The sequence below is a fragment of the Lepidochelys kempii genome, chromosome 12 (assembly GCF_965140265.1).
Source record: "Lepidochelys kempii isolate rLepKem1 chromosome 12, rLepKem1.hap2, whole genome shotgun sequence".
In the NCBI taxonomy this organism is placed as follows: domain Eukaryota; kingdom Metazoa; phylum Chordata; order Testudines; family Cheloniidae; genus Lepidochelys; species Lepidochelys kempii.
In genome coordinates this window covers 3,321,714-3,348,942 of record NC_133267.1, presented here as the reverse complement: position 1 = coordinate 3,348,942, position 27,229 = coordinate 3,321,714, and the positions used below count along the sequence as shown (strand labels likewise).

General features: G+C 47.7%; 1 protein-coding gene and 1 long non-coding RNA gene across 9 annotated transcripts in view; one reads left to right on the top strand and one right to left on the bottom strand.

Moving 5' to 3' along the window:
* VAC14 (VAC14 component of PIKFYVE complex) overlaps positions 1–27,229 on the bottom strand; it is a 202,791-nt gene that overhangs the window by 85,944 nt on the left and 89,618 nt on the right. For all 8 annotated transcript variants that reach the window (XM_073307160.1, XM_073307162.1, XM_073307161.1 and 5 more), the window contains one exon: positions 8,410–8,542. In XM_073307160.1, the coding sequence (XP_073163261.1) occupies positions 8,410–8,542 (133 nt within the window). The remainder of the gene's footprint in view (positions 1–8,409; positions 8,543–27,229) is intronic.
* Positions 10,718–19,145, top strand: LOC140896082 (uncharacterized). Its single transcript, XR_012154446.1, has 3 exons — positions 10,718–11,295; positions 17,992–18,110; positions 18,763–19,145. It is a non-coding gene; the product is annotated as an uncharacterized lncRNA (long non-coding RNA).

The following is a 27,229-nucleotide window of genomic DNA, read 5'->3' as shown; positions in this document are numbered from 1 at the left end:
CAGTCTTCTGATGCTTTGCCCTTAGGAGGGGACCTTTGTCTGCTGATTGTGTGTTTCCAGAGGCCCAAACTGGATAGAAGAATGACTTACAGCTGTTAGGAACAAACTTGCGGCCACAGAAAAAACCTCAGTGAGGACTGAAGGACTGATCACCTGCCAGAGCCCTTACTGGAGTTGGGGTGATCTCTGGCAAGCTTATTAGCATGCATGTAGGTTATTTTATTGTTGTAATTTGTTTTCTCTGTACTGCTTTCACATTAAGAATAAGTGTGCTTGCTTAGGAAAAGCTGTGTGCTACCTTATATCTATAGGCAATTACACCGTTTATAGCCTCGGAGGGAGGGGTCTAAGCAGTCTGACTTGCTGGGGAACTTGCAGTATAGACAGGGAGCTTTGCAGCCTAGAAAAACCTCCATCAGGATGGAGAGAGATGTATGTCTCTACCCAAGAGGTGTTGGCTGGGATTTGAGGCCTGGTCTACATGGGGGGGGGGGGGGGGGGTTGCCGCCGCGAAAACCGATCTAAGTTACACAACTTCAGCTAGGTGAATAAAGTAGCTGAAGTCGACGTACTTAGACCTACTCACCGCGGTGTCTTCACTGAGGTTAGTCAACTGCTGCCACTCCCCCGTCGACACTGCCTGCGCTTCTCGCAGCGGTGGAGTACTTGAGTCGATGGGAGAGCACTCGGGGCTCAATTTATCACGCTTCGACTAGACGCAATAAATTGACCCCTGCTGGATTGACCGCTGCCCCCCGATCCAGCGGGTAGTACAGACATACCCTGAATTACTGTTGGTATCTTCACGTCCTGTCCTCAGCTGCTGCCTGGCACTGCTGTCACAGCTGCTGCAGCCCAGGCTGGAGGAAGGCAGTCATCCCCCAGGAGAGTGCATCGAGCTGAAGCTTGGAAAGTGCTTTGGGCTCCTTTGGGAGCAGAGGTGCGTTGCAGAGGGGAATTTTACCGAACCTGCAAAACTGGCATCTGTGAAGAGCTCCAACAATGTGGGTAAATGGGCCCTTTCCCCACAGGCAGGCAAAATGCTAAATCAGGAGCCATCTCTTGGCCTAGGGGGTTACTGTGGATAAAGTACATAGGACCTACTAGAGTGTCTAGATTTAACACACTAACAAACCTGGTTAACATCAAGCATGCCAAACAGAACAGGACGAGCACATGGATTCTTACGCTTACTCCAAAACCCCCTGAAGTGTAGAAAAAGTGTAGTGTTCACTTCTCCACACAGCCCCCAGATGGGCTCAGAAAAAGAACCACTGTGTATGTGGGGTAAGACATGCCCCTGAGGTTTTTACTGGAGCAGATGACTGCAGCCCTGAGAACACGGTGCCCTAAGGGCTGCCCATTAGAGCAACGTCCTACTTATGATGCTTTAGTGAAAGCACAGATGAACTTCCAGGGGCCATTTGCTGCCCAGAAGCCCACCTGACTCCTGGTCTGATGAGCTTTAGTGGCAAGGGATTTCATCTGGTTTTCAATGCTTCAAGGACAGCTGGATGGATCCAGGGGGAAATGCGATGCTTTGGAAGCTGCTTTGCATATTTGTGCTGCTACAAACCATTTCAGCAAGCCAGTAGTTGAATATTAATATTTTGTTCTTGCTTAATGGTACAGCCCACAGCTAGTGAGTACAGGACTCTTTCCTTGCCACATGTCAGGCTAGGGCAGAGGGAGGCAGGGTCTATCTTTCCTGGTTAGCGTGAAGGTTGGTATTTCTCACGGCCACTGACACAGTGGAAAGCAATGAGCAATAGTGAGCAAAAGGCTGCTGTGATTCCTACCCCTCTGTCTGGGCCAACAAAAGCAGCCCCTTTGAATGCAAGAACATCTGGGAGAAGAGCGTCTGTGGGTTCAAAGGGAGAGAGGCAGTGTCTTGAGCACTAGACTGTGTTTCTGAGGTGCAGTCACCTCACAGGGTTTGGGCTTAGGGTGCTCAAGTGCCAGCAGAAAACATCTGGATGAGGGACGAGATCCCACAAGGAAGTCATCCACCTGCTGAGACAGACGCTTGTCCAGGTGAAAAGGTGCCCCACCAAAGACTCGAAGTTTGGTGTGTGCCCTTTTGCTTCTTTAGGGTTATAAAGGCTGCCTGAAAGGGCTCGTCTTCCCCAAAGATGGGGCTGTATAAAGAAATATCAGGAATTTCAGTTCAGGTATTCCCTGGAGGAAGATGAGTGGTTACTGGGAGCAGCCAGTCCTTCAGGGAAGCAGTGGGGGTGCTGAGTCTTTAATAAAGATGGCTGCTCTCCTACGTGTTCTTTTGACCTTGGAGACGAGTATGTGCTAACACTGATTACAGCCCCCTTGCCTCTCCCAAATGCTTGGCTTTCATTCCCTTCTCTGGTTTCAGAGTAACAGCCATGTTAGTCTGTATTCGCAAAAAGAAAAAGGAGTACTTGTGGCACCTTAGAGACTAACCAATTTATTTGAGCATGAGCTTTCGTGAGCTACAGCTCACTTCATCGGATGCATACCGTGGAAACTGCAGCAGACGACTTCTTCTCTGCTAGCGTCAATTTCACTAACTCTACAGTCAGCGCAGGCAGGGCCTACACTAGACTTCTTCCCACTAGCGAGTTCCCTCCTTTGCTGTGACTGGCCCAGCCCCAGAACTGGTAATGACCGGTATGGCTAGTGTCGACAGGGCACCGCGTAACGACCTACATTTTAATCACACATCTACTAAGGGGACTATGTGCTTGGGATTTCCTCCCTGGTGGAGCCAGCCGTGAGTTCTCATTCACGAACATTTGGATGAAAACTGGCCTTCCCCCTGCCTCTTTTCCCTTTGGTCACTGGAGGGAGGGAGAGGAAGGCAAGGGGGAAATATTTGGGTTTTAGTTAAAAAAAAAAAAAAAAAAAAAAAAAGTACAGACAATTTTGGAACAAACTGTTCTGAAGTGTCCTGTGGGCCAGTTCTCATTTTCAGCCAGCTCCGCCTCCAGGTTGTCTCTGGCCCCTCAGGATAGGCACATCTCTCATGGTGGCTAGCACAAGCCTGGGCGAGACCCACCTGGCAGCGTTTAACTGGGGTGTTAGCCTCTGGGGTTGGGCTGAGCAGCAGTGGGAGGCTTGGGATTCCTTGAAGGCCTTGTGGCAGCTGGCCTGCCTTGGACTTGAGGCGGCACAGGGCAAAGCAGGGTGTACTCAGGTGGCAGAAGAGGGGATGTCTGAACCCACCAGCACTCGGCGTAGTGGGAAGTGTCCAACAGGGAAGGTATTTCTGTGGCTCCTGCCAGAAGTGAGCAGGGAACCTCCTGTTGTAAGGCAAGAGGCTTTACTAAACTGCAGCCTGCTGATCTGACCTCATGCCTTTCAGGCACACAGGGGCCCCGGAAGACAAGGAGCAGGAGCTGAAGTTCCTCTTACTGAACTTTATTTTCCCAGGCACCTTCTGAAGAAAGCAGGCCCCTAAGGAGAGCTGTGCATCAACAGCTGCACTGAGGGGAGTGGAAACTGGACTCTATATATCCCCGCAGCAATGCCCCCTTCGGTCAGGAGGTGGATTTAGCTATGGGCCTGTAAGTTACCCATAGAGGGAAAGCCATTAGCAGAAGGATGGGGGAGTGGAGCTACGCACTGCGGAAATGAAAAGGTCAGCAATGTTACTATTCTGTGTCCGTGGTGACTGTTCAATTCTCCAGGGCTGATTTCCTCAGTCTCCCAAGGTTACGGGAAGCCAGGGCATAATGTGACTGAGCACTACCCATTCTGTTTTGGTGCTAGGACTATGACCCAGGCATCATACCTGTCCTCTGGCCAGAAAAAAGGAAAGACCCTCCGTCAGGAGTAGATGCCAACATCACTCCAGAGACTGTCCTACAGAAGATGCTTTGCACATGTGACTTGCCAGAAATTCATTTGCCTCTAGGATCACTGAAGAACTACCCACCTGAGTCATATTCCCTGAACTTCATACACAGAACATACCTTCAGCCTCCAGGGTCAAATGAAGACTTAGTAGAAAAGAGGTGAAAGTCTTTCATAATCACCAACTACAAGGGGCCATTGCTGAGCACCAGAGGGGGTTAGGAAATAAACCATGATTATTTCAGACATTGCCTGGCAGCCTCCATCTGACCCTCTGGACCTCCCTCTTTGCCAAGATCAGACAACACTGGCAACACTAGAGAAAGAGTCACTACTTTGTTTTTTGGAGCTTTCTATCGCACAATTCCTTTTCATCTCATGTTATTCCTTCACCCCAAAATAGTCTTCTAAATTTAACCATTTTGTTCTCATTCTCTGCTCCCAAGTCAGGTTCCAAGGGTGTACAACAAGTGACTGAAATGCAGCTTGTTCCCAGTTTTCCTTAGTTTTAGCTGTCCTTGGGGCTGCAGGCAATCAAAACAGACAGAATCTGTGCCACATGTGGGGGATAAGGAATTAAAAGAAAGGAGAAAGGCTGTAGCCTTTCAATTAATTTGGGGTGCAACATGCACTTGTCACTAATAATGTGTTTGTGCTTTGGTGGCTACTTGGAGATTAATTAAGAAGAGGATTGGTGAGACACACTACATTTTATTAATACTACAATCAATATAAACAAAATCTTAGAACTAGAAGATAGCAGCAGAATCTGCATGATGTATACTCTCCAATCCATGGGCTGAGGGCTCCCCTGAAAGGGGGAGTAAGCATTAAGGTTGCCACCATCCTATCCCGAGGTCTCGCCACGGGTTGGGATTGAGTCCCCATTTATGCACTTATTCCCTTACAGCGACCTGTTTCTGAGACCACACTCTTAAGTCTTGGCCTCTTGTTCATACTTGCCGTTCCTGCTACCCATGGTTGGGTTCTGACAATTGCTGTAAGCATTTGTGCAGACAGAAGGTTCTCTATACAATGCAGTTCGGGAACTCAGGCAAAATAAAGGCTTTACAGTCTTGCAGTGTATCACAAGATAGATATTGCTAAATCTTCTGACCCCAGGTTACTTGCTAATGCTAAACTTTCATTAAGCCTAATGTGGCCTTCTGCTAACCATTGCTACCACTGGGCCTCAAGCTGAATACTACGCTTCAAGCTCACAGCTAAGCTCACTTTAAAATAATCTAAGTTTCTTTGCTTATTCCTACCTGCATCAGAGCATTAGTTACATTTTCACTGGTTTAGAAAGCATCTTAACTTCAAGATATGATTATTTTGCCAATCACCTGAATTCATGCCATGGGTTAGAGGTCAACAAGCTACTAATGGGGAAACCTGTGTTCTTCTATTAAGGATTCACTTGTGGGAACTACTTTGTTTATCCTTATAACTCAGTGCCCACTAGCAAGGAAGAGAAACTGTTAGGACATTAGTGATTGTCCAACACCTGCACATCACGTGCTCTGGTACCAACTTACCACCCTGCCTTCACCCCAGAATCAGCCTGGCATCTGCAGGACATCAGCACGTTATGCAGTAGCAGGCAGACTCACTCAGGGAGAGTGCACAACTGGACTGTGGTACTAGCCAACACATATGTATTGCACAGCACATTAACACGTATGGCCCACACCAGCTTACCATGCATTGTGCATCCGATATTAATCTTGGTATACATTCCATGCAAGTGCTGGGACGTTATGCTGACGGAATTGTATTATGCTCTTCCCACAATTCTGTTCGCCCATGCTAAGCATCCCACAACACTTTGCAAAACCGAACTCAGCTTTGGCACTAGTAAATATGAAACCAGTCAGGACAAGATCCACTAATTCTATGTCCCAGGACAGGCTGGGATGTTCCTCTACAGCACAACTAGTACTTGGAACGTGGAATCCAAAACAGGGAGATAAGGAAGGAATAGGTGGATAAAGGAAAACAAGACAAAGAGCTGATTGGTGGATTTCAGTCTTAGGTGACAAACAGAGAGCTCTCCACTACAGATATTGCTAGTTTGAACGCTTAGTTCGGAGCACACCTTCTGTGCAGGATGAACTGAACACGGCAAGAGAACAGCTTCCTATAAGGATTGGAAAAGTATTAACTTGTTGCTTTATGTATTGTAAAGATTGGTCGCTGGACAATAAAATTGGCTAAGGCAGTGATTTTCGACCTGTGGTCCACGGACCCCTGCAAGTCCGCAGACTACATTGAAGATTTCCAAAGGGTCCTCACCTCCATTTGAAATTTTGTAGGGGTCTGCAAATGAAAAAAAGATTGAAAACCACTGGGCAAAGGCTTGGTTATTTGGGTTCTTGAACATTTTTAATATAAAACCACAATTATAGTCAAGCAACTGGCTCTACTTAGGAAAAAAGTAAGAACAAATACACTGAAGACAATCTGAAAAGACTGCACTGAAGATAGCGCAAGTGGCTCCCATGATCAGTGGGTCTTGGTGACAACAGATCAAATTCAAATACTGACAGTACAGCAAACTCTCTCCCCTCCGCCTTTCTCACTTGCTTTAAATCAGTGAAAGTTAAAACTGGCATTGAAACTGCATATATTAAGCTCAAGAATTAACACCTCCGGAGATCAATGGGGCAGTTCATACCTCTCCAAGATATCGCATCATGCTGTGTGCAGACTCAGGGAGTCGTCATTGTATCAGTTACAAGAGTCTCTTCACAGCCATAAGGGCTGGAGCCTTAATTTCTCTGTTAATTGGAAGGTTGGATTCTGGAGCACAAGTCACCAAGAAAAGCACTGGCATATTAAGCTGCCACGACCTGGCCCAATTTCATTTCTGCCACGCATTGGGAAATGGCACAGCAAGCCCAGATGCAGGAACCTTTGGTCCCCGTGCCATTTTCCCCACGTAAAAGAGTCCAGCAGACTATAGTTCAGAGGAATGTCTGACAGGAAACTGTACAGTCTCCAAACCAGAATGAGACCCTGGTATAGTTCTCAATGTGCAGTGCGGGCCTTGGCCCTCTAATCAGAAACAGGACCATTCTACCACTCCCTCTCAAGCACAGTGCATGCAGACCATGGCCATGTGTTCCCTTTTGCAGAAGGCAGGGAAGAGAGAAAGCACTTGCTGTTATAAAAATCCCACATAGCATAAACTTTGACAGGAGAAGGCCATTAGCACATGCCAATCTAGGCTTTGGGAAATTAGTTTCTCCCGTGATTCTTGAGATCCGACATCTAGTGGAACTGAGGTGTAATATAAGCATGGAGTGGGGGATATCCTGGGAGAGGTGAAAAAAAACACCTTGCAGACCTTCCCCCTGCTGGGGAAAGAGCGGTGGCACTCATGCCCCATACACAATCTTAGTGTACACAGATGTTTCACTGCTAATTGTTTTAGCACGAATAATTAACACCGAGATCTAATGGCAGCTTCAAACCTTAACTTCCCCTTGAAATGAATGGGGCAACTCTCTCTGCAGACGACCTGAAACAACAGAGGAGAGGACTCAGGCAGACATCACTGCCGTTAGACACACCTTGAAGGTTTTCTCTGCAAACATAAGGGTTAGGCATGCATGAGCAGCATGCTAACCAGGACTGCAACCTCTGATCACTACACTCCTTGTAAGCGATACGGTTAATACTTAACCGTGTACCTTTCGCAATTATTCCATCCATCCAGTCTGCCTCTGACCGCCTCCTGCCCTGGAAGAGGGAGTTCCATGGAATTCAAATCTCCATGCTCATTTGGTTCTGAGTTCGAGCATACTTCAATGATGCCTTCTGATATAGGCAAGGAAGGAAAGAGACACAATTGGGCTCTGCTCCCACTCAATACTCCCTTTGCCTCGCCTGTGACCTTCAAGTTGATTTCTGAGAAAGCACAGCAGAATTTGCTGCCCTTGCCCCAGATCTGGTGTGTTAAGGATTACACACTGCCAGCTGTCTGTCGCAATGCACGTTTTCCCAGTATCCACCACCTAATTACAGGTCCCTGGAAACAGAAATCAAACCACACAAGAGACCACGACACTGATTCCACAGTTCCGTTCGCCTTCCCATTTAAAAGCGCTCTCTTAAAGTGATGAGTTTTACCAGGCAGTGCCAACTGTTGGGTGTATACATCTCACAATGACAATGCTCTGAACAGATTGTCAATGCACACAAGTACTACACCACACTGTACCTTGCACCAGCTAAAGAAAGAGCGTCCACACACCCACAGAATAGCCTGTTTCACACTCCCACTGTTTTGTTAGTGTCTCAGCAAGATAGGATCTGAAAACAGTGTTTAATTAGGAAATATTTAACCTCAGGGGATAGAAGTGAAAAATATGGTGTCTTAACATGTGAAAAATTAATTCATTTGCTCTAAAAATATCAACTGCAATGACTGGCAAACAAAGATGGCTTGCAGAGAGGTCTTTGGCCACAAAGAACCAGGCAAGCATTAGGCTAAAATGCCACACACCACCTAGAAGGAAGATGTTCTTATCACAAGTTGTGGTATAAGAAAGAGATGGAGAAAGATGGTGTTCTGACCTGATGATGAATGCTCCTCTGGTCTCCAGCAGCTTCCGCTCACTGCTGAATCTCTTGAGTAGGTTAATCATGAATTTGTAGAAGTAGGAGTTCATGGTGGGGGTTGAGGGGGAGCACTCCATGCCTTTCATACCTGGACGGGGAAGGAGAGCAAGTTACAGAACACAGTCACAAGTGCAGCTGTCTTGGAATTGGAATTCTCTCCATGTGACATGCGTTTACTCTTATGGCATGAACCTGTCAGGGTGGGGGAAGGCAGTGAGAGTCAGGTAGAGGATTTAAAGCATGATCCAATGGCCTTTCCTTTGAGGTAGTTATTTCCATAAATATGTCTGGCACCTTTATACCAAGATAACCACATTCACATGGGAGGTTACACAGATTTATTCGTGTCAGTTTCTAAATAGAGATAGTTAATTCAATGCAAAAACTATTCACAGACCAGCTCTCCATGTAGTCTAAGCTCTATTTTTACTGTGATTCTACACACACCCCTCTGCCACCCGCCCACACGACTGCCACTTTGAATAGATAGTTCATTCAAGTAGCTGAGCCAGAGCTTAGTGCATGAACTGAATTAATGAAGGTATTCCTTGTGTTGCTGATTTCATTTCTTTATGTTCCCCTTCAGGAAGTTTCACGCAGCTACTGAACAGCCTGGTGTCTGGCAGTAGCAAACACAACTCAAATTGCAGCATTTGGTGATCACAAAGTGCAATCCTAAGAACTACTAACTGGACAGCCCAAATTGAACACTGACTTACAAGTGCCTTTCCCTCTTTACAGGGAATTTGTTGGGAGACAAGGTAGGTGTGTGGGGAAACATGCATCAGAAAGATACTTTCATTTGGTGATCAAAAACAGAGGTCAGTAGTGAGCACAGAGGCAGTGCGGCCTAGTGGATAGGGCACCTCACGTCAGGCTCTGTCTCTAACCTGCTGAGACACTTTAGGCAAGTCATTTAATCTCTGTTTTCCTCTCCCACCCTTTGAGACTGCAGGCTCTCCAGGGCAAGTAGCGTCTTTTACTGTGTGTTTGTACAGCACTTAACACATTGGGTCCCGATCTCTATTTGGGGCTTTAGGTGTTACTAGTATAATTTATTAGTATTATAGTTATTACCATGGGCACTATCACTTTACAACCCTATGGATCTGAGAGTTATTTTACACACTTAAGAGAATTAGAAGTCTTAATTCACATAGCCAATTCACTGAGAGACAAGTGATAACTTGATAAGATACTATTTGCATGTTAATTGAACTGTGTAAGGGTGTTGGCAGGCCAGTTAGCTGGAGAGGCATGAAAAATGCACTTCTTAGTTCAGGATACCCAGACAATTTCACCCCAAAAACTTCAACCTTTGAAGTTCAGAGAAGTTGTCCAATAATGATTGCTTTCAAGTGATGGAACTATGGTATTTACTTAATTTATTCAGTTACTGGAACATGCCATCAAAGCCAATGGTTTAAATGGACATTTTAAAATAAGTTAATGAAGGAGCTGCTTAAAAAACAGAACACCCCTAATGCTCCAGCAAGAGGACTGCTCTGTGTGTGTGTGTGTACGTGCCCGAGTGTGTGCGAGTGCAACGGCCATAATGATACAGCTAGGGCACTACCAAAGAGCCCAGCCAGAGAGGAGCAAAGTCTTTGGTACTTCTCAACAGATCAAATGATAACTTAGAATATGATTTTTTTAATCCATTTGTATTGAGCTGGGTACACAATTAAAAGCACAATTAAAAGCATAGTGAAAAGTAAGACTGCAAATTTACGGAATGGTTTCTTGTAGGGCCAGCATGGTCTCCATGTCAGTGATCCAGATTTTGGCACAAGTTGGGTAATGCTCAGTCTCCCAGCCGGCAAGAGCTAAACACGTACAAATCCCAGGGGGAAATGAAATGAGACACCAACATGGCTGGGATGTGCAGAGGAAACTAGGGGAATCAGGCATCTGTTCCCATTGAATTTCACCCATTCCCTTAGGGGCCTTTGAGATCCCAGTCTATGCTCTTGAATAACCTTTAATGGCCAGCTCCCAGAAAGCAAGTGTTAACAACAGTAGTGTATTCCCTCTCAGCTGCAGGCAAGATGACCCAGATTTTAAAAATAAATAAATAAATAATACTAGACTGCCAAAACAAAATATTCCAATACAAAGGTGCACGTGCTCAAGTGAATACATTAACCAGAGCTGAAATATATCCATACCCTCCATATAGCCAGCACAGTTGTTCCTCATTGTTCACAGGAGATTCAAAATAGAAACACTGCAGATGACACCATATGCACCAGCCCATCTTTAAACACAGCGTGTCACCCTAGTGCTCTGCAGACCGCACTGAGTAGCTGTTCATTACCGGATCCAAATTAGAGTCCTAGCAGAAGTCGCCAAAGCTGTGACAGGCATGGCAATTCCCTGCACTATCCTGGACAAGCCTTACTGAATGATGTTTGCATATCGTTATGGGCTAGGGATTGTATGTAATTTCATGGGGCAGGGGGACTGCAATCCTCCAGGAGCTAAGGACAGTGGGGTTGAGGTGGCTGGGCAAATTCACTCAGGATGCAACACCTCTGGAGAGACTACATATACTGGTTAAGAGTGGATTCTCAGAGACCAGCAAAGAAAGGACTTTTGGATAAATAGCATGAGTTTTAACTGATTCAGGGCCAGCTTTAAGATCCAGCAAACAGACCAGACCTTCTGTCCAAAGGGGGCCCCAATCTTTCCTGGGAAGGGATGGAAGGACTTGACCTATTCATCGGGGTGCTTGTTCTGAATTAAGAGCGGTCATGAACTTGCGGCCACAGAAAACGCCTTGGTGGGGTTTGAAGGACTGATCACCTGCGAGAGCCCTTGCTGGACTTGGGGTGATTTCTGGTAAGCTAATTAACATGTATGTAAATTCTTTTATTGTTGTAATATCTTTTGTCTAACGCTTTCACCTTAAAATAAATGTGCTTGCTTAAGAAATGTGTGGTACCTTATACCTATGGGAAATTATGCTGTTTATAGCCTCCAAAGAGAAGGCAAAGCAGGCCTACTGAGACAGGTTCACCTGCTGGAAAACCACAGAGGCGCAGGGAGCTGTGCAGTCTGGAAAAGCCCCAGTTAGGATGGAGACAGACACATGTTTCAGCACCAGAGAGGTTGACAGCTGGGGATCCGGAAGCTTGAAAGTGGATGCCCTTGGTGGACACTGAGGGGGATATGATGTCACCCAGAGCTGATGCACCACATCAGCTGATTTTTAATTTATCTGCTGGAATAATGTACTGCTCACAGTCTACACAATACAACAAAAACAAACCAGCAACATAACCCTAGGAGAAACCCCAGCTGAACGCCATCGCCAGCTCCACCCCTCAAGGCAGGACTTTCCCCAACCACAGTCGATCCCCATCAGGCACTCATCTCTTCAATCGCACAGGCAGAAATTTGGACCTAAAAGTCAGACCCTTCTTAAAGGAGGCCGCTCTCTCTCCTCATGACCATGTCTGCTGCGTTCCTCCCGCACTCTGGAACTGACAGCGTCAAGGACACAACGAGCCTGTGCTGGGAATTGGTCTAGCTATAGGACTCCCTTCCACAAGAAAGGAACAAATTACGATCTGATCTTTGACCCTCAATGCAAGGCCCACCTATATATGAGTGTTGTGTGTCACCAGGCTGATCTATTTAACGCAGCCTTCTTGAGATTATCCCGTTTTATGCACCAACAGGTGTGCTGTTCTTCATGCTGTCCTTGTAGTGCTTTCTGGGGCGGCCTGATTCCGATGTCCAATTCTTCACAGAAAATTTTTCTGGGGAGTCCATGTTCAGGCATCCAAATGATGTGTCCAACCCAGCGTAGTTGGGCTTTTATCAGCATGGTCTTGATGCTTGTGGTATTTGAATTTTGGAGAACCTCCAGGTTGGTAACTTTGTCTTGCCAGAGGCTCCCCATAATGGTGCAGAGACGGCATATGGAAGGGCTCTAGCGGTTTCATATGCCATTTGTATGGTGTCCAGATCTCACAGCTGTGAGCACAGAAGCATTGTAATGTTTTATTTTGTTGAGAGGGTTCTGTTGTGGGATTTCAGGACTTGGTTTCATAGCTTTCCTAGTGACCGAGAAACTCCCTCTCCATGTCTCAGCAAAATTTGAGGTCAAGGAGGAATGGTTCTCTCATGGCATACTGACAATCAGCTCAGCCTTATGCATGCAATCACCACCGTCAAGCATTTGCCCTCAATCTGTGTTCTGCAGAGCCACGGCGATCCAAATATTGGTCCAGTTTTTCCCCTTGAAATCCAAGTGACGTCGGGTCTACCAGTGCCTCCAGGGGAAGAGCATCTGAAATGCTGATCAGGAGGGAGAAGGGAAGAAGCACCTATGTGCAGTTAGGCTAAACATATCACTTTAAAGAGCAATCTGTTGCTGTAGGAAGTCCACGACAACATGGAGAAAAAGCGGAAGTCATCTCCCATTTTGGGGGTGGAAAAGCAGAGGTACCTTGGTACCTTGCCAGCTATCAAGGTCTTTCAGTGTTTAATTATGTGTTTATCCAAAACTGCACTGGATTTTTCTCAGCAACAAATCTATGCAAAAAAATTTCAATAGATCTAGAATATATCAACCAAAATTTTGAACAAAAAGAGCTGTCCCAGCTTCACCTTCTTTCTTGAAGAGGGAGAAAGATGAAGATGCCAGGTTGGGAACAAAGGCAAACTTTGAAAAATGTAGTATTACGGCTGTACATGATCAAACAGCTGAGAAGACCTCACATTCGTTTCGTGGAGCTTTTCAATGAAAAAGGTCCATATTTCAATAAATAGCAAGAGTCCACTTGTGTCTAGGAGTACTGTGCCTAAAACAGAAAGGGAAGAGCACTCTCACTTTACACACTGGTGGAACAGATGGGTTCTGAACAACAGCACATTCCCATCAGAGTATATCCTAAGCTTACTGGGGTAGAGCACTGTTGGATCAATGCCTTCCCCCCATGCTCCCTTTAATTCTTGGTAGCCCTCTCTGGAGGGCTTCGTTTGGAAAGTTCCCAATGGTTAGGTTTCTTTCTTTGTCGACGCCTGGCCAAGGTAGCTGAATGTTACAGTCATGGAGGCATTGCAGGGCTTTTGACAGGCATTGTCTAAGCTCTGTACATGAAGGTCATTTTCACAATTAGATTTCAGAGACGTACAGATTCAGCTGGCTCTTCCACCTCCTTTGCGGTGGAGCTTCATTGCATCCTAAGCATTCCCAGCCAAAAATCAGCCACACGCCTCTCTGGAATGTCTTCAAATACTACCATAAAGTTAACTATTTGAGCTCATCTTGCCAGCTACTTATTTCATTAGCTGCCCTGCCTCCGTAATTTTTAGTCCCCTCCCCAGGTCACCTTACTGAGCTCTACATCAAACCCCAAACATGGAGCAGCCTATATATATTATTTGAATTTCCAGAGCACCCTAGTCACGGATCAGGCCCCACTGTGCTAGGCGCTGCACAAAAATAAGAGGACAGTCCCTGCCCCAAGGGCCTTACAATCTAAGTGGACTACAAGATGGCCAAAGCTCCACAGCCAGAGAAGACATCCCATAGAACTGAAAACAACCTACTTGAGATTTCATTTACTTTCAGGTACATTCCTTCATCCTGCAGATCGAAGATCGAACACTTTCCAGCCTGGAATTACACATCAGTTTAGAAGCGCTGCAATTAAAGCAGATTGTATAGTGTTTTCACAGAGGTACGTCTGGAGGAAGATGACACTTCTCTTGAATGGTTCCCAAACCCTCTGAACATCTGTTTTGCATGACACCCCACCATGACAGAGTTCACATATTTTGTATATGGAGAGCTTCATGGATCTATAAGCTAAATGGAAAGAAGATGTGAGCTAACAAGGTTAGAGAAGGCAAAGCCATATCTCCACTCAGAACTACCCACCCACCGCCCAAGATCTCATTCATATTATGATTTCAATGCTATTCTAACTCCATGGCCTTCCCACTCTCCTTCTGTCACTGCAAGGTGCTTGCACATTCTAGAGCAATAAAATTTTAGGATCAGCACTCCAGTATTTATATGAAGATGTGTAAGACACAGGTGGGAAGAGGCGTTAAGAAAACTGTGGATTAATTAAAAAGAAGTGTAAACTTCAATTAAGCTTAGACTTTGCAGATTTGTAACCTGCCAGATCGGCTGCTAACTTACTAAGCATGATGCTGAAAACAAAGAACACGAGCGCTTCGCTGCTCTTTGGTTGGAGTGTGGGTAGCTGTGCGAAGAACCATCTCCGCTCATACGTGCTACAAACACCAATCCTAGAGCTTGGCTTCAGTGGCATTAATTAGAGCAAACGGGAACATCCAATGTTCTTGTGGACCAAAATGAACAGTGTAGGCATTTAACCTGGGTGCAGACCCTGTACTCTTCACCTCCTCTCTCCCAAAGCTTGGCAGAGAAGTCTCCCTGGGACACAGTACAATCTTAAGTCTTCTTTCAACAGCTCCTGAATGGGATCCAAGAAAAATGCCAGACCTTTCACCAGAGAGCTGAAGCATCTGCACACTCAACACAGGATGGAGTAGTGTAAGCTGGAAAAGGAAGTTGCAGCTCTGAAGAGTTCATGACCAGATGTGGTCCTTATAACCACTGTTCAGATAAGTGCTGATGGTTAGAAGGAAAGTAGGAGTGATGGGGAACACAGTTCCTCCATTGTATAAGCAACAGAATGAAGAGGTGTGGAAAGCACGGCCTCCCCTTGAAAGGACCTGAAGAACACAGAATTAGAATTGCAGGCAGAGTGCCCATTCTTGGCTCTCCAGAAAGTATCTAGAGATATCCAGCCCAGATGAGGCTCCAAGCTCACTTTCCAGATTCTCGGTACATAATGTCAAACAGCTCATTTGAACTGTAAAGCTGCAAAACTCACTGCAACAATGGCCACAAAGGCCACACCAGCTTTAAAGCGCTTCTTCCCCCCTGCTAATCTATGCATGCAAATAAAAGAAAAGGCACTGAGAAAAGGCACATGGTATTTGCAATGGTCAGCTATTTGGGAGAAAAAATGGTTACCCACCTTTCGTAACTATTGTTCGAGACGTGTTGCTCATGTCCATTCCATTCTAGGTGTGTGCACCACTGTCGGAATTTTTTGCCTTAGTGGTATCCGTAGGGCTGGCTCTGGCGCCCTCTTAAGCCCCGTGATCCTGTGCCAGCATATCAGGCGCTGCTGGCCCTGGGCCCTCAGTTCTTTTTGCCAGCAACTTGTCAGCAGGAAAGGAGGGCGGGTCATGGAATAGACATAAACACACATCTCAAAGAACAAGTTACGAAAAGTAGGTAACTGTTTTTCTTCTTCGAGTGCTTGCTCATGTCGATTTCATTCTAGGCAACTCACAAGCAGTACCCCTGGAGGTGGGCTCAGAGTTCATGGTTGTGCAGCTTGCAACACTGCTCTACCGAAGCCAACATTGTCCCAGGCCAGCTGGGTGATCATGTAATGGGACATGAATGTATGGATGGATGACCAGGTAGAGGACCTACAGATATATCTTGAATCATCACCTGGGCCAAAAAGCCCGCCGATGAGGCTTGTACTCTGGTCGAAGGATCGGTTACGATTGCCTGTTCATAGCAAAACCTGATGCAGGCGGTTATCCACGATGAAATTCTCTGAGCAGAGCAGAAAGGCCCTTCATTATGTCTGCCACCGTGACGAAGAGCTGCATCGACATATGAAACAGCTTAGTCCTTTCAATATAAAAGGCTAATGATCTCCTGACATTGAGAGAGTGCAGTCTACTCTCCTCATTTGACTTATAAGGTTTCAGAAAGAAGACAGGTAAATACATGTCCTGGTTAGTATGAAGCTGCAAAAAGACCTTGGGCAGAAAGGCTGGATGTGGCCGCAGTTGAACTTTGTCCTTATAGAACACTGGGTATAGAGATTCTGAGATGAGTACTCTAATTTCAGAGACACCACAGGCTGATGATATTGCCACCAGAAAGGAGACCTTCGACGAGAGCAGCAGAAGGGAACAGAAGCCAATCACTCAAAAGGGAAGACCCAGGAGCCTTAATAGCACGAGGTTCAGGTCCCAAGGTGGGACAGGGTCATGGACTTGAGGGTACAGTCTCTCCAGACCTTTTAGAAACCAGACCGTCATGTCATGAGCAAAGACTGACCTGCCCTGTACTGGAAGGCTGAAACAGCAGCCAAGGGGACCTTAACCAACAAAAGAGGCAGGCCCTGGAGCTTGAGATGCAAAAGATACTCCAGGATTGACTGGAGTGAGGCCCGTTTGGGCCAAAGATTTTGGTCCAAGCCCAACGTGTGAACAGTTTTCACTTGGCCAGGTTGGTCGCTCTAGTGGAGGGCTTTCTGCTGCCCATCAGGATCTGTTGAACACTGGCCAAGCATGCCTGCTTTTCCACATTCAACCATGCAGTAACCAAGCCATCAGGTGCAGAACTTCTAGATTCGGGTGCAGTAGTTGGCTGTGGTTCTGGGACAGCAGGTCCGACCAGAGCAGCATCAGAGCAGCCACCTAGAGGTCCAGCAGTGTGCTGAACCAGTGCGGGTGAGGCCAAGTTGGAGCTATCAGGATTACCTTTGCCTTTCTCTGCTTGATCTTCATGAGGACTCTGGATTAGAAGCACTGGTGGAAAAGTGTATAGCGGATCCCCCAACCATGGGAGCAAGGCGGCGTCGGACAGGGAGCCTCCGTCAATCCCACAAAGAGCAGATGATGTGACACTTCCTATTTTGCCTGGACACGAATAAGTCCCACAACTCTGAAGATCACACTGACCACTTCTGGATGGAGTGAGCATTCGTGGCGAGATGAGAAGGTCCTGCTGAGGTGATCTGCTAACACGTTCCTGGCCCCTAGAAGGTGCGAGGCCATGAGATGGATGGCATGCAGCACACAAAAGTCCCACAACCCGAGAGTTTCTCGGCAAAGGACTGACGAGTGGGCTACGCCTTGCTTGATAATAAATACTGTAGTGGTATTATTCGTCAGGATTTGGACCACCTTGCCCCTCAGGTGAGGCAGGAATGCCTGGAATGCCAAGCACACCACCCTGAGCTCTCTGATGTTTGTGGGGAGAGCATGATCATCTTGTGACCAACGACTCACAGGTGAGCTCCCCAACCTACGTCTGAAGCATCAGAGACCAGGGTCACTGATGGGGCCAGGACCGGGAAGGGAACTCCCTCCAACAATGAGCGGGGGGCCGACCATCACTTCAGGAGTGACTAGATGTGATCCGTACCATGACTACCCAGTTCAGATCTTGTCTATTGGGGACATAGACCAATGCCAGCCATGCTTGCAGGGGTCTGAGCTAAAGCGGTGTGTGCCCCACCACGTAAGTACAAGCTGCCATGTGGCCCAACAACTTCAGACACATATGGGCAGTAGTGAATGGGTGGGCCCTCACGTGAGAGATTAGGTCGGACATAGTCTGGAAACGGGCCTCCAGGAGGAAGGCTCCGGCTTGTGTAGTGTTGAGTATCGCTCCTATGAACTTTATACACTGCACAGGGGTCAGAGATGATTTCTGCTCATTTAAATCGACAGACCCAGATCGTGACAGGTGGAGTGCACCAGATCGAGGATCCTATGCACCTGGGCCTGAGACATTCCCTTGAGGAGCCAGTCATTGAGATATGGATAAACCTGAACACTCGACACCTCAGGTAAGCAGCCACTAGTGTCATACACTTTGTGAACACATTCAGAGCAGACAAGAGGCCGCAGAATAGTGCAGGGACTTGGAAATGGCGTTGGCCCACCACAAAACGGAGGGACCGTCTGTGCCCCTGGAAAATGGAAATATGGGTCCTTCAAGCCAAGAGCAGCATACCAGTCTCTGGGATCCATTGATGCGAAACTTCAACTTCTTGAAATATTCGTTGAGGCGACATAGGTTCAGAATGGGTCTTAGTCCTCCTTTTGCTTTTGGGATTATGAAATATTGGGAGTAGAACGCTTTCCCCTTCAAGTATCAAGGGAACTCCTCTACTGCCCCCAGCCATAGGAGGAGTTGAACCAGGAGTTGTTCGTGAGAAGGGTCCCTGAAGAGGGACAGGGAAGGGGGGTGGGAGGGAGGAGTGGTCGAGAACTGCAGGGTGTAGCCCAGGGATACTATGCTGAGTACCCAACGGTCTGAGATTATTTGAGACCATGCTGACTGTAGAGGGTGGATCCTGGAGTCTGACTGGGGCGCCGTCCTCGTGCACATCACCAAAACCCCTGTCTCGAGCCCCCTGAATGTCTAGCTGGACTGGGCAGGCGAATGGGAGGAAAAGGGGCGACTGCATTTAAACCCTGTCTCTCTCTCTCTTAAAGGCACATTGCCAAGAAGGCCCCCAGGACCTGGGTGGCAGAGGCCAAGCGAGTGCAAAGGGGCTCAAGAATCCTTCAGGCCATGCAGCCTCGCATCAGTCAGAAGAGAGCATTCCCTTCAAACAGAAGGTCCTGGATGGAGGACTGCATTTCCTGGGATAGACCCAAGGATTGCAGCCAGGAACTTTGCCTCATCACCACGGCCGAGGCAACGACTCGGGCTGCTGAGTCAGCCCCTCGCGACCATCTTGCCATCCTCCTGAAGGGCTGCAAACTCCTGGCAGAGGTCTTGAGTCAGGGAGTCCTTGAACTTACTGAGGAAATCCCATAAGTTCAAGTTGCATCTCCCCCACAAGGCCTGATAGTTTGACACCCGGAACTGGAGACTGGCCGTTGAATACATTTTTCTTCCAAAAAGGTCCAGTCTCTTAGCATCCTTATTTTAAGGCTTGGCACTAGCCTGCCCCTACTTATCCCTCTTGTTCGCCACCGGTACTACTAGCGACCCAGGGAGCAGACGGGTGCACAGATAGTCACACCTTTTGGCAGGGACGTAGTATTTCTTTTCGGCCCCCTTGGATGTGGGTGGCATAGGTGAAGGGGTTTGCCAAAATGCCTTCGCAATCCCCAACACCCCTCCACGGGCTGGCGCTGCAACCCGCCGAGGCGGCCTCCATGAAAATGCCAAAAAGAGCGCACAGTGGTTCCACCCGCCCCTCAGCCTCCAAACCCAGGTTGGAAGCCGCCCTCCCCCGGAGGGCTCGGTGCGCCCTGAAGCCGCCCAGGTGGCTAGCGCCAGGGCCCCACTACAAGGGCGATGTCGTCACCGTGGGGGGAGGGTTCGGGGCACTTTTCCTCACCGGGAAGGGCTCCTTTGGCATCAGCACCTGCCCTGCGTCAGGATCCATGCCATGTTCTGAACCTGGTACCGCCAGTTGCTTCTCACGGCAAGGGAGGAGTGGTGAGAATACGGCGCCGGCATCAGTGGCAGACTCCTGTTGCCAAGCGTTCGCTGCAGGTGCCGTGCTGGTCTCCGGAGCCTAAGGAGGGTGGGGCGTGGAAGCTTGTGTTTGGCTCCTGACTCGAGGAATGGGGGACCGGTGCCTAACAGGTGGTGACTGGTGGTGGGGCAGCAGGGACTGGTGAAGAGTGGTTTTGCATCAGTGGTGACTGATGCACCAAAGGCCATCTGGGGGATGGAGACCTTCACCGGGGTGTTGGTTGACAGAAGGAGGGCGGGTACTGGGAGCATGGAGACCAGTGCCCTGATGCGGGTGATCCGCGCTGCATCAGCGGGGACCGCGAACGCAGTATTGGAGACCTGGGACGTTTGGCCGGGGACCAACGCCTCTGCTCCAGAGACCGATGACTGTCCACTGCCCTTTGAGGCGGACTGATGGCTAGCTTGCCCTTGGACTGGGGAGCCTTAGCTGTATCTACTGCTGGACGCAGCATAGGTGGTGCTGGAGGGGCCATAAGGTCCCTAGCCGCTTGGAAAGTCTCAGGCATCAAAGGTACTAACAAGTGCTGAGGTCCCCTACCGCTCCCAGGAGTTGGAGGTGGATCTCTGGGCGGGCTGAGGGATCCAGCTGGAGAGATACCACCTTGGAGCTCTGGGATGAGCAAGAGGCCCAAACAGGGTCCTTTGCTCAACACCCCCCCATCTTTACCCTGTGCCGGGGAGCCATGCTGCTTTCTCTGGCGCTTCTCGGGCACCGGTGAGGGGGAGCAGCGCCGGGAGGAATTCTGTGCCGGCAGGGTGCTCTGGACCAACACCAATGTACTAGGTGTTGAATTGCAGCGGGACAGTTCCAACACCGGGCAAAGTGCAGCCTCCATGAGGAGGGCTTGAAGACAAATGTCCTGCTCTTTTTGGGTCCTCGGCTTAAAGTTTTTGCAGATTCTGCACTTATCTTTCATGCGCAACTCCCTCAGACACTTTAGGCAACTGCTGTGGGGGTCGCTAACCTGCAAACTTACTACAAGCTGAGCACGGTTTGAAGCCGGGGGACCAGGGCATGCCCTGCCCAGGGCAAAGTCCCTGCTGGGACTCTAACTCAATTAAGACCTAACAACTAATTACTAACTATTGTCAACTTTATACAAAAAGAACAGTCAGTTAGGTTAATAGAAACCGCTAATCAAACTTGCAAAGCAAGAGGAAGGCGCTCCGACCAACCGTCATGAGTAGTAAGAAGGAACTGAGAGTGCGTAGGGCCGACGGCGCCTCATATACCAATGCATGAGCACGGGGCTCCAGAGGACGTCAGAACCGGCCCTACAGATAACTCTAAAGCAAAAAATTCCGACAACAGTGCCTGGGCATGCACACACCTAGAATGGAATCAACATGACCAACACGTCTCGAGGAAGAAGAAAAATGGTTACCTACCTTCTTGTAACTGTTGTTCTTCAAGATGCGTTGCTCAGGTCCCTTCCATTTTAGGTATGTGCATGCCGCATGCACAGTCATTGGAAGGCTTTTCCCCTTGCGGTACTCATCAGGTCAGCTGGGGAGCCCCTGGAATCACACGCTCATGGCAGCGTATGTAGGGCCCTGCTGACCCGCCACCTTTTCAGTTCCTTCTTGCCAGATACTCCACCAGAGGGGAAGGAGGGTGGGTTTTGGAATGGGCATGACCACCACATCTCTAAGAACACCAGTTACAAGAAGGTAGGTAACAGTTTCTTCTTTGAGTACTTGCTCATGTCGATTCCAAGCAGGTGACTCCCAATCATCTCCTAGGAGGAGGGGTTGGAGTTCAGCGGACCGCAGTTTGTAGCACCGCTCTGCCAAATGTGGCATAGTCTCTGGCCTGCTGTGTAATGGCATAGTATGATGTAAAGGTGTGGATCGATGACCACGTCGCTGTCCTGCAGATGTCTTGAATGGGGACTTGTGCCAGTAATGCAGCCATGATAAATGAGAGGGGGGACAGCTCCCTTTTGTGGGCACCCAGCCAGTCAGCTACGGAATCCCTTTTGGTGGTTGCTCTCTACTTGCTTTACCTGTAAAGGGTTAACAAGCCCACAGGTAAAAGGAAGGGAGTGGGCACCTGACCAAAAGAGCCAATGGGAGGGCTAGAACTTTTTAAAATTGGGAAAAAAGCTTTCCCTTTGTGTTCTGTGGTTGTTGTCCAGAGAGAGGGAACAGGGAAAAGTCAGGGCTATTACTATGCTGTAAAAAGCTTTTTGACAGGTATGGAAATCAGATTATACCTAGAACTACCCAAATATGTAAATAGATCAGGAAATGTCTAGCAAGACACGATTAGGTTTATTTCTTTATGGCTTGTGGACTCCTCTGTGCTAACCTCAGATGCCTTTGTTTTGCTTGTAACCTTTAAAGCTGGACCTCAAAAAGGTTATTCTTGATGTTTAAATTTTGTAAGTGGGTTTTTTAAATCTGGCAAATGCCTAAATTTCAGACGCATTTTTATGGGTTTTGGTTTTAATGAAATTTACCTTTTTCAAGAACAGGACTGGGTTTGTGCATCCTAGAGGTTTGTGCATGTTGTTTAGTTAGCTGGAGGCAACAGCTGATTTCCTTTTTTTTCCCTTCCTCCTCAGCTCTTTCCACAAAGGCGGGGGGCGGAGGGGGGGGTGAAAGGGCTTGAGGGTACCCCACAGGAAGGAATTCTCAAGTGTTCCTTCCTGGGTTCTCAAAAGGAGTGCGTGTGTTTGCACTTGGGTGGTGGCAGCATCTATCCATCCGAAGTCAGAGAGAAGCTGTAACCTTGGGAGTTTAATACAAGCCTGGAGTGGCCAGTATTAATTTTTAAAATCCTTGCAGGCCCCCACCTTCTGCACTCAAAGTGCCAGAGTGGGGAATCAGCCTTGACAGCTGCTGAGGATGCCTGCACCCTTGTGCAGTGTGCTGTCAGCGCAGGAACAGGTATCTTTGCTAAATCATTGCACGCCCGGATACAGGATGTGTTCCAAGAAGAGATCCTTTGAGACAAAACTGGAAGCCCCTTCAGCGCAGCTCTTCATTGCAATTGTGGAGTGGATGATTTCTGAAATGGCTTTGATCTTTCAATGTAGAAGGTTAATGCTGGTCTGGCATCCTGGGAGGGGAGCATTTGTTTCCTGTTGCTAGCATGCAGCTTAAGGGAAAACACACACACAGGAAGACAAATGTCCTGGTTCATGTGGAATTGCGAAACTACCTTTGGGAGAAAGGCTGGCTGCAGTCGCAACTGCACCTTGTCCTTATAGAAGACCATGTCTGGGGGCTCCAAGTTTGAGGCCTTAAGCTCAGACACCCTCCTGGCTGAAGTTATAGCCACCAAGAACGTTTCTTTCCTGGAAAAGTAGAGAACAGAACATGTTGCTAAGGGCTCGAAAGGAGGTCCCATTAGCCTAGAAAGCACCAGGTTGAGAACCCATGGGGGAATTGGCTGTCTTACTTCAGGGTACAGCCTATCTAATCCTTTGAGGAAGCGGCCCACCATGGGGTTTGCAAAAACAGAGTGACTAGCCGAACCGGGGTGGAAAGCTGAGACGGCGGCCAGGTACTCCTTTACTGATGATACTGACAGACCTTGCTGTTTCAGATGCAGCAAATAGTCCAGGATAAAGGGAATCAATGACTGTAAGGGTGGAGTGTCTTTTTGTAATGCCCAAATGGGGAATCTTTTCCACTTGGCCAGACAGGTGGCCCTAGTGGATAGTTTCCTGCTGCTAAGGAGGACCTCTCTAACAGGGTCTGAGCATGTGAGCCCTGAGGGGTTTAGCCATGGAGTTTCCATGCTGAGAGATGGAAAGACTACAGATTGGGATGCTGGAGGTGGCCGTGGTCCTGGGTGACCAAGTGGGCAGGGTTATCGACGTGTCCACCGACAGGTCTAGAAGTGTGGTGAACCAATACTGGCGGGCCACACTGCTATTAAGATCATTGATGCTCACTCCCTTCTCACCTTCAGCAGGACCTTGTGTATAAGTGGGAAGGGCAGGAATGCATAAAGCAAATGGTCCTTCCAGGGGAGGAGAAAGGCGTCTGCGAGTGAGCCCAGGCTGTGATTCAGGAAGGAGCAAAGCTGGTGACACTTCCTGTTGTATTTTGTTGCAAACAAATCTATTTGGGGAAACCCCCATCGTTGGAGGTGGAGGGACCACTCGTGATTGTGAAATGATCTGCCGAGATGACTGGCCAGTTTGTTCTGTGAACTTGGAAGGTACGATGCCTCTAGATGTATCAAATGGGCAATGCAGAAGTCCTACAGTTTGAGGGCTTCCTGGCACAGGGGAGAGGAGCGAGCACCACCCTGTCTGTTTATACAGAATATCACTGTCATGTTGTCGGTCAATACCAATACACATCTGCCCTCCAGATGGGCTTGGAATGTCTGTCAAGAAAGGTGGACTGCTCTTAGCTCCCTGACATTGATGTGAAGTGGAAGTTCTGCCTGAGATCAGAGGCAGAGTCCTGCGTCTTCCTAAGTGCGCCCCCCATCCCATCACCGACGCATCCATGACTAGAGACATTGAGGGTTGGGGCCTAGAGAAGGGCACTCCCGCGCACACTGCTTGAGGATTGAGCCACCACAGGAGGTAACCGGAGGAGGAAGTGTAACTGAACTTGTCTAGGTGGTCTCAGGTGGGCCTGTACACTGAGGCCAGCCAGGTGTGAAGATGTCAGAGCCAAAGTCTTTGTGTAAGCAACCATATGACCGAGCAGCTTCAGGCAACTTCGCGCTGTAGTAGTGGGGTATCACCTTAGGTGCTATATGATGGCACCCATAGTCAGAAAATGGGATTCCCAATAATTGATGAGGAGGTGTTAATACCAAGAGAGGGAAAATTGCTTTTGTAGTGAGCCAGCCACGCCCAGTCCCTATTCAAGCCCAACTTAATGGTGTGCAAATTAAGTTTGCAAATGAATTGTAGCTCTGCAGTTTCTCTATTATCGGGAGTGGACCCGACTGAACTGGCCTTGTCAGCACTGGTTCTCTACTTGTAAGGTAACTCCCTTCTCTTCATGTGCCAGTATATTTATGGCTGTATCTGTAATTTTCACTCCATGCATCTGAAGTGGGTTTTTTTTTTTACCCACAAAAGCTTATGCCCAAATAAATCGGTTAGTCTTTAAGGTGCCACCAGATTCCTCGTTGTTTTTGTGGATACAGACTAACACGGCAACCCCTCTGATACTTAAGGCCACGCTGAGTTGGAGGTAGAGCCAGGAACATAACAGAGTGCTTCTGAATCCTCTGCAACCAGACCAAACCTCCGCTATCGTATTCAGCTACAGTACAGCATATCTTGTGTTTCAGCGCTTGGTCAGCTGCTTGTCTCTTTCTGGAATTATAAAAATGCCTCCTGCTGCCTGGGCAATTCAAAACACCTGTGGAGCATATCGGTGCTATGAGCCAATCACTCATGAGGGCGTATTATAAATCAAAAGAGACAAGCAATTAGGAATCTATATTAAAGTCCTTATAAATATATATTATATAGCAACCCCGAATGTGCAGGTAATCAGATCACTTGATGGACTGAGCACTCTCCATAGCTCTGGCTGGGAAGGAAATGCCCTCAAATTACTTGAGACTTTTCAAAAAGTTAAAAGGATATGGACTTTGAAAGGTTTCAGAGTAGCAGCTGTGTTAGTCTGTATCCGTAAAAAGAAAAGGAGGACTTGTGGCACCTTAGAGACTAACAAATTTATTAGAGCATAAGCTTTCATGAGCTACAGCTCACTTCATCGGATGCATACAGTGGAAAATATAGTGGGGGAGATCTGAAAGGAGTGTCTTGTGTTTTTGAAAGCCTGCCATTGTCTCAAACACCCCTGGAAGCTCAGTCTACACATGAAGTTGCACTAGTTTAACCAAAATCAGTTTAAAACCAGTTTAGTTAAACTGGCATGGACCCTTTAAAATTGGTTTAAACCAGGGTTATTTCAATTTAGCTTCAGTTGATTCCTTACTGAATATCAATAAATATTTAAATCAACATAAGCCAGGTTTAAAATCAGCTTAAGAATGTCCACACAGGCATTTGCAGTGAGGTTTAACAAAAACAGTGTAAACACGCCTTAGTTGAACTGGTGCAGCTGAATGCATGCACCAGGCCTGACAGACCAGAGGAATGATTCTGTTTTCCAATTTACTTTATGCATTTGTCTAGTCTGTCACACTCCTTCCCTTGAGCAGTCAGCCCCTTTCCTCATTTTGTGTGGGCCATTCACAGCAGACAGAAAGTGAGGGAGACATTTACAAATCAAGGTGATTCTAAAACCATGGCAGCCACCGGTAGGAGGGGGCAGTTCCTGAAACTACGTTACCTCTTTAAAATTGGCGAGATTTGAAGTTGACTACACCTGCCAGTTTGTTAAAAGTGGAGTAGGCATGCAGAGACTGGGATGCTTTATAATGCCAAAACTGAGAGCCTGCTCTCAGATGGAGAAGAGGAGACTAGCAGGATAAGATCAGGGAGTTCCTGAGAACTCTTCCTGTTACTGGAAAAAAGGAAGAGCTGTGAACATACAAGTCTGCTTATTTATGACTGATAGAGGAACAGGGATGCAATGGTGATGGGCACAGGATAAACGGGCACAGGATAAACAGACACAGGTCAGTTATTTAGGTGCTTATGGCGCCCATTACCTTTGTATCAGACAAGATCTCTCAGGTACTTATCTGGCTCCTATGACTGCAGTATCTGAGCCCCTCCTAACCTTTAATTCATATATCCTCCCAATAGCCCAGGAGGCACTATTATCCCCATTTTACTGATGGGGAAACTGAGGCACTGACAGGGACTGGCCCAAGGTCCCAGGAAGCCTGCAGCAGAACAGAGAACTGAATAGCTGAGCACTCTCCTTGGCTTGTCTGATCTCGGTCAAGCTGAAAACATGAATCTCCTTTTGGTCACACCTGGACAACTAGTGCAACAGCTCAAGCGGAGGGAAACTTCGTCAGGAGCACTTCACATGCACAAGGCCCAGCTCAAGCACTGTTGAAGGCATAGGAGCCAGCATCAAGATGTTGTTAAGCGAAACCTGATGTGGCGGCATGAGAATCTGCAAAATGTCTCTCCAGAGAGCTTCGCTAGGATGTTTTGGGTTTTAGCTTTGTAAATATGACACGGAGGAGCCTCATGTGGCAGGATAAAAATAGATCCATTAAAAAACAAACGCAACTTGCAGTTCAGCAAAACAGATGCTAAGATGTCAGCCACTCAGCTGTGCCAGGCGGCTCCTCTCCCTTCTGCGGGGGACAGGATATTAGTGAGGGAAGCTAGTGCCTATGCAAACATCTGAGCTATAGCTGTACCCTTTCGTTGTCACAAGGGCACACACATTGTTGTTGCTTAACGAGCTTCCCATACAGAAAGGAGTCATGGGGAGCCCTATCCCCCTGCTCTGCCCCTCTAAAGCGATCAAGTATCCTCAGTGTACCTAATTGGCCTCAAGAACTGAAGAGTGGTTTCTGCGGTGTGTTTGAAAACCTAACGAAACTATGTT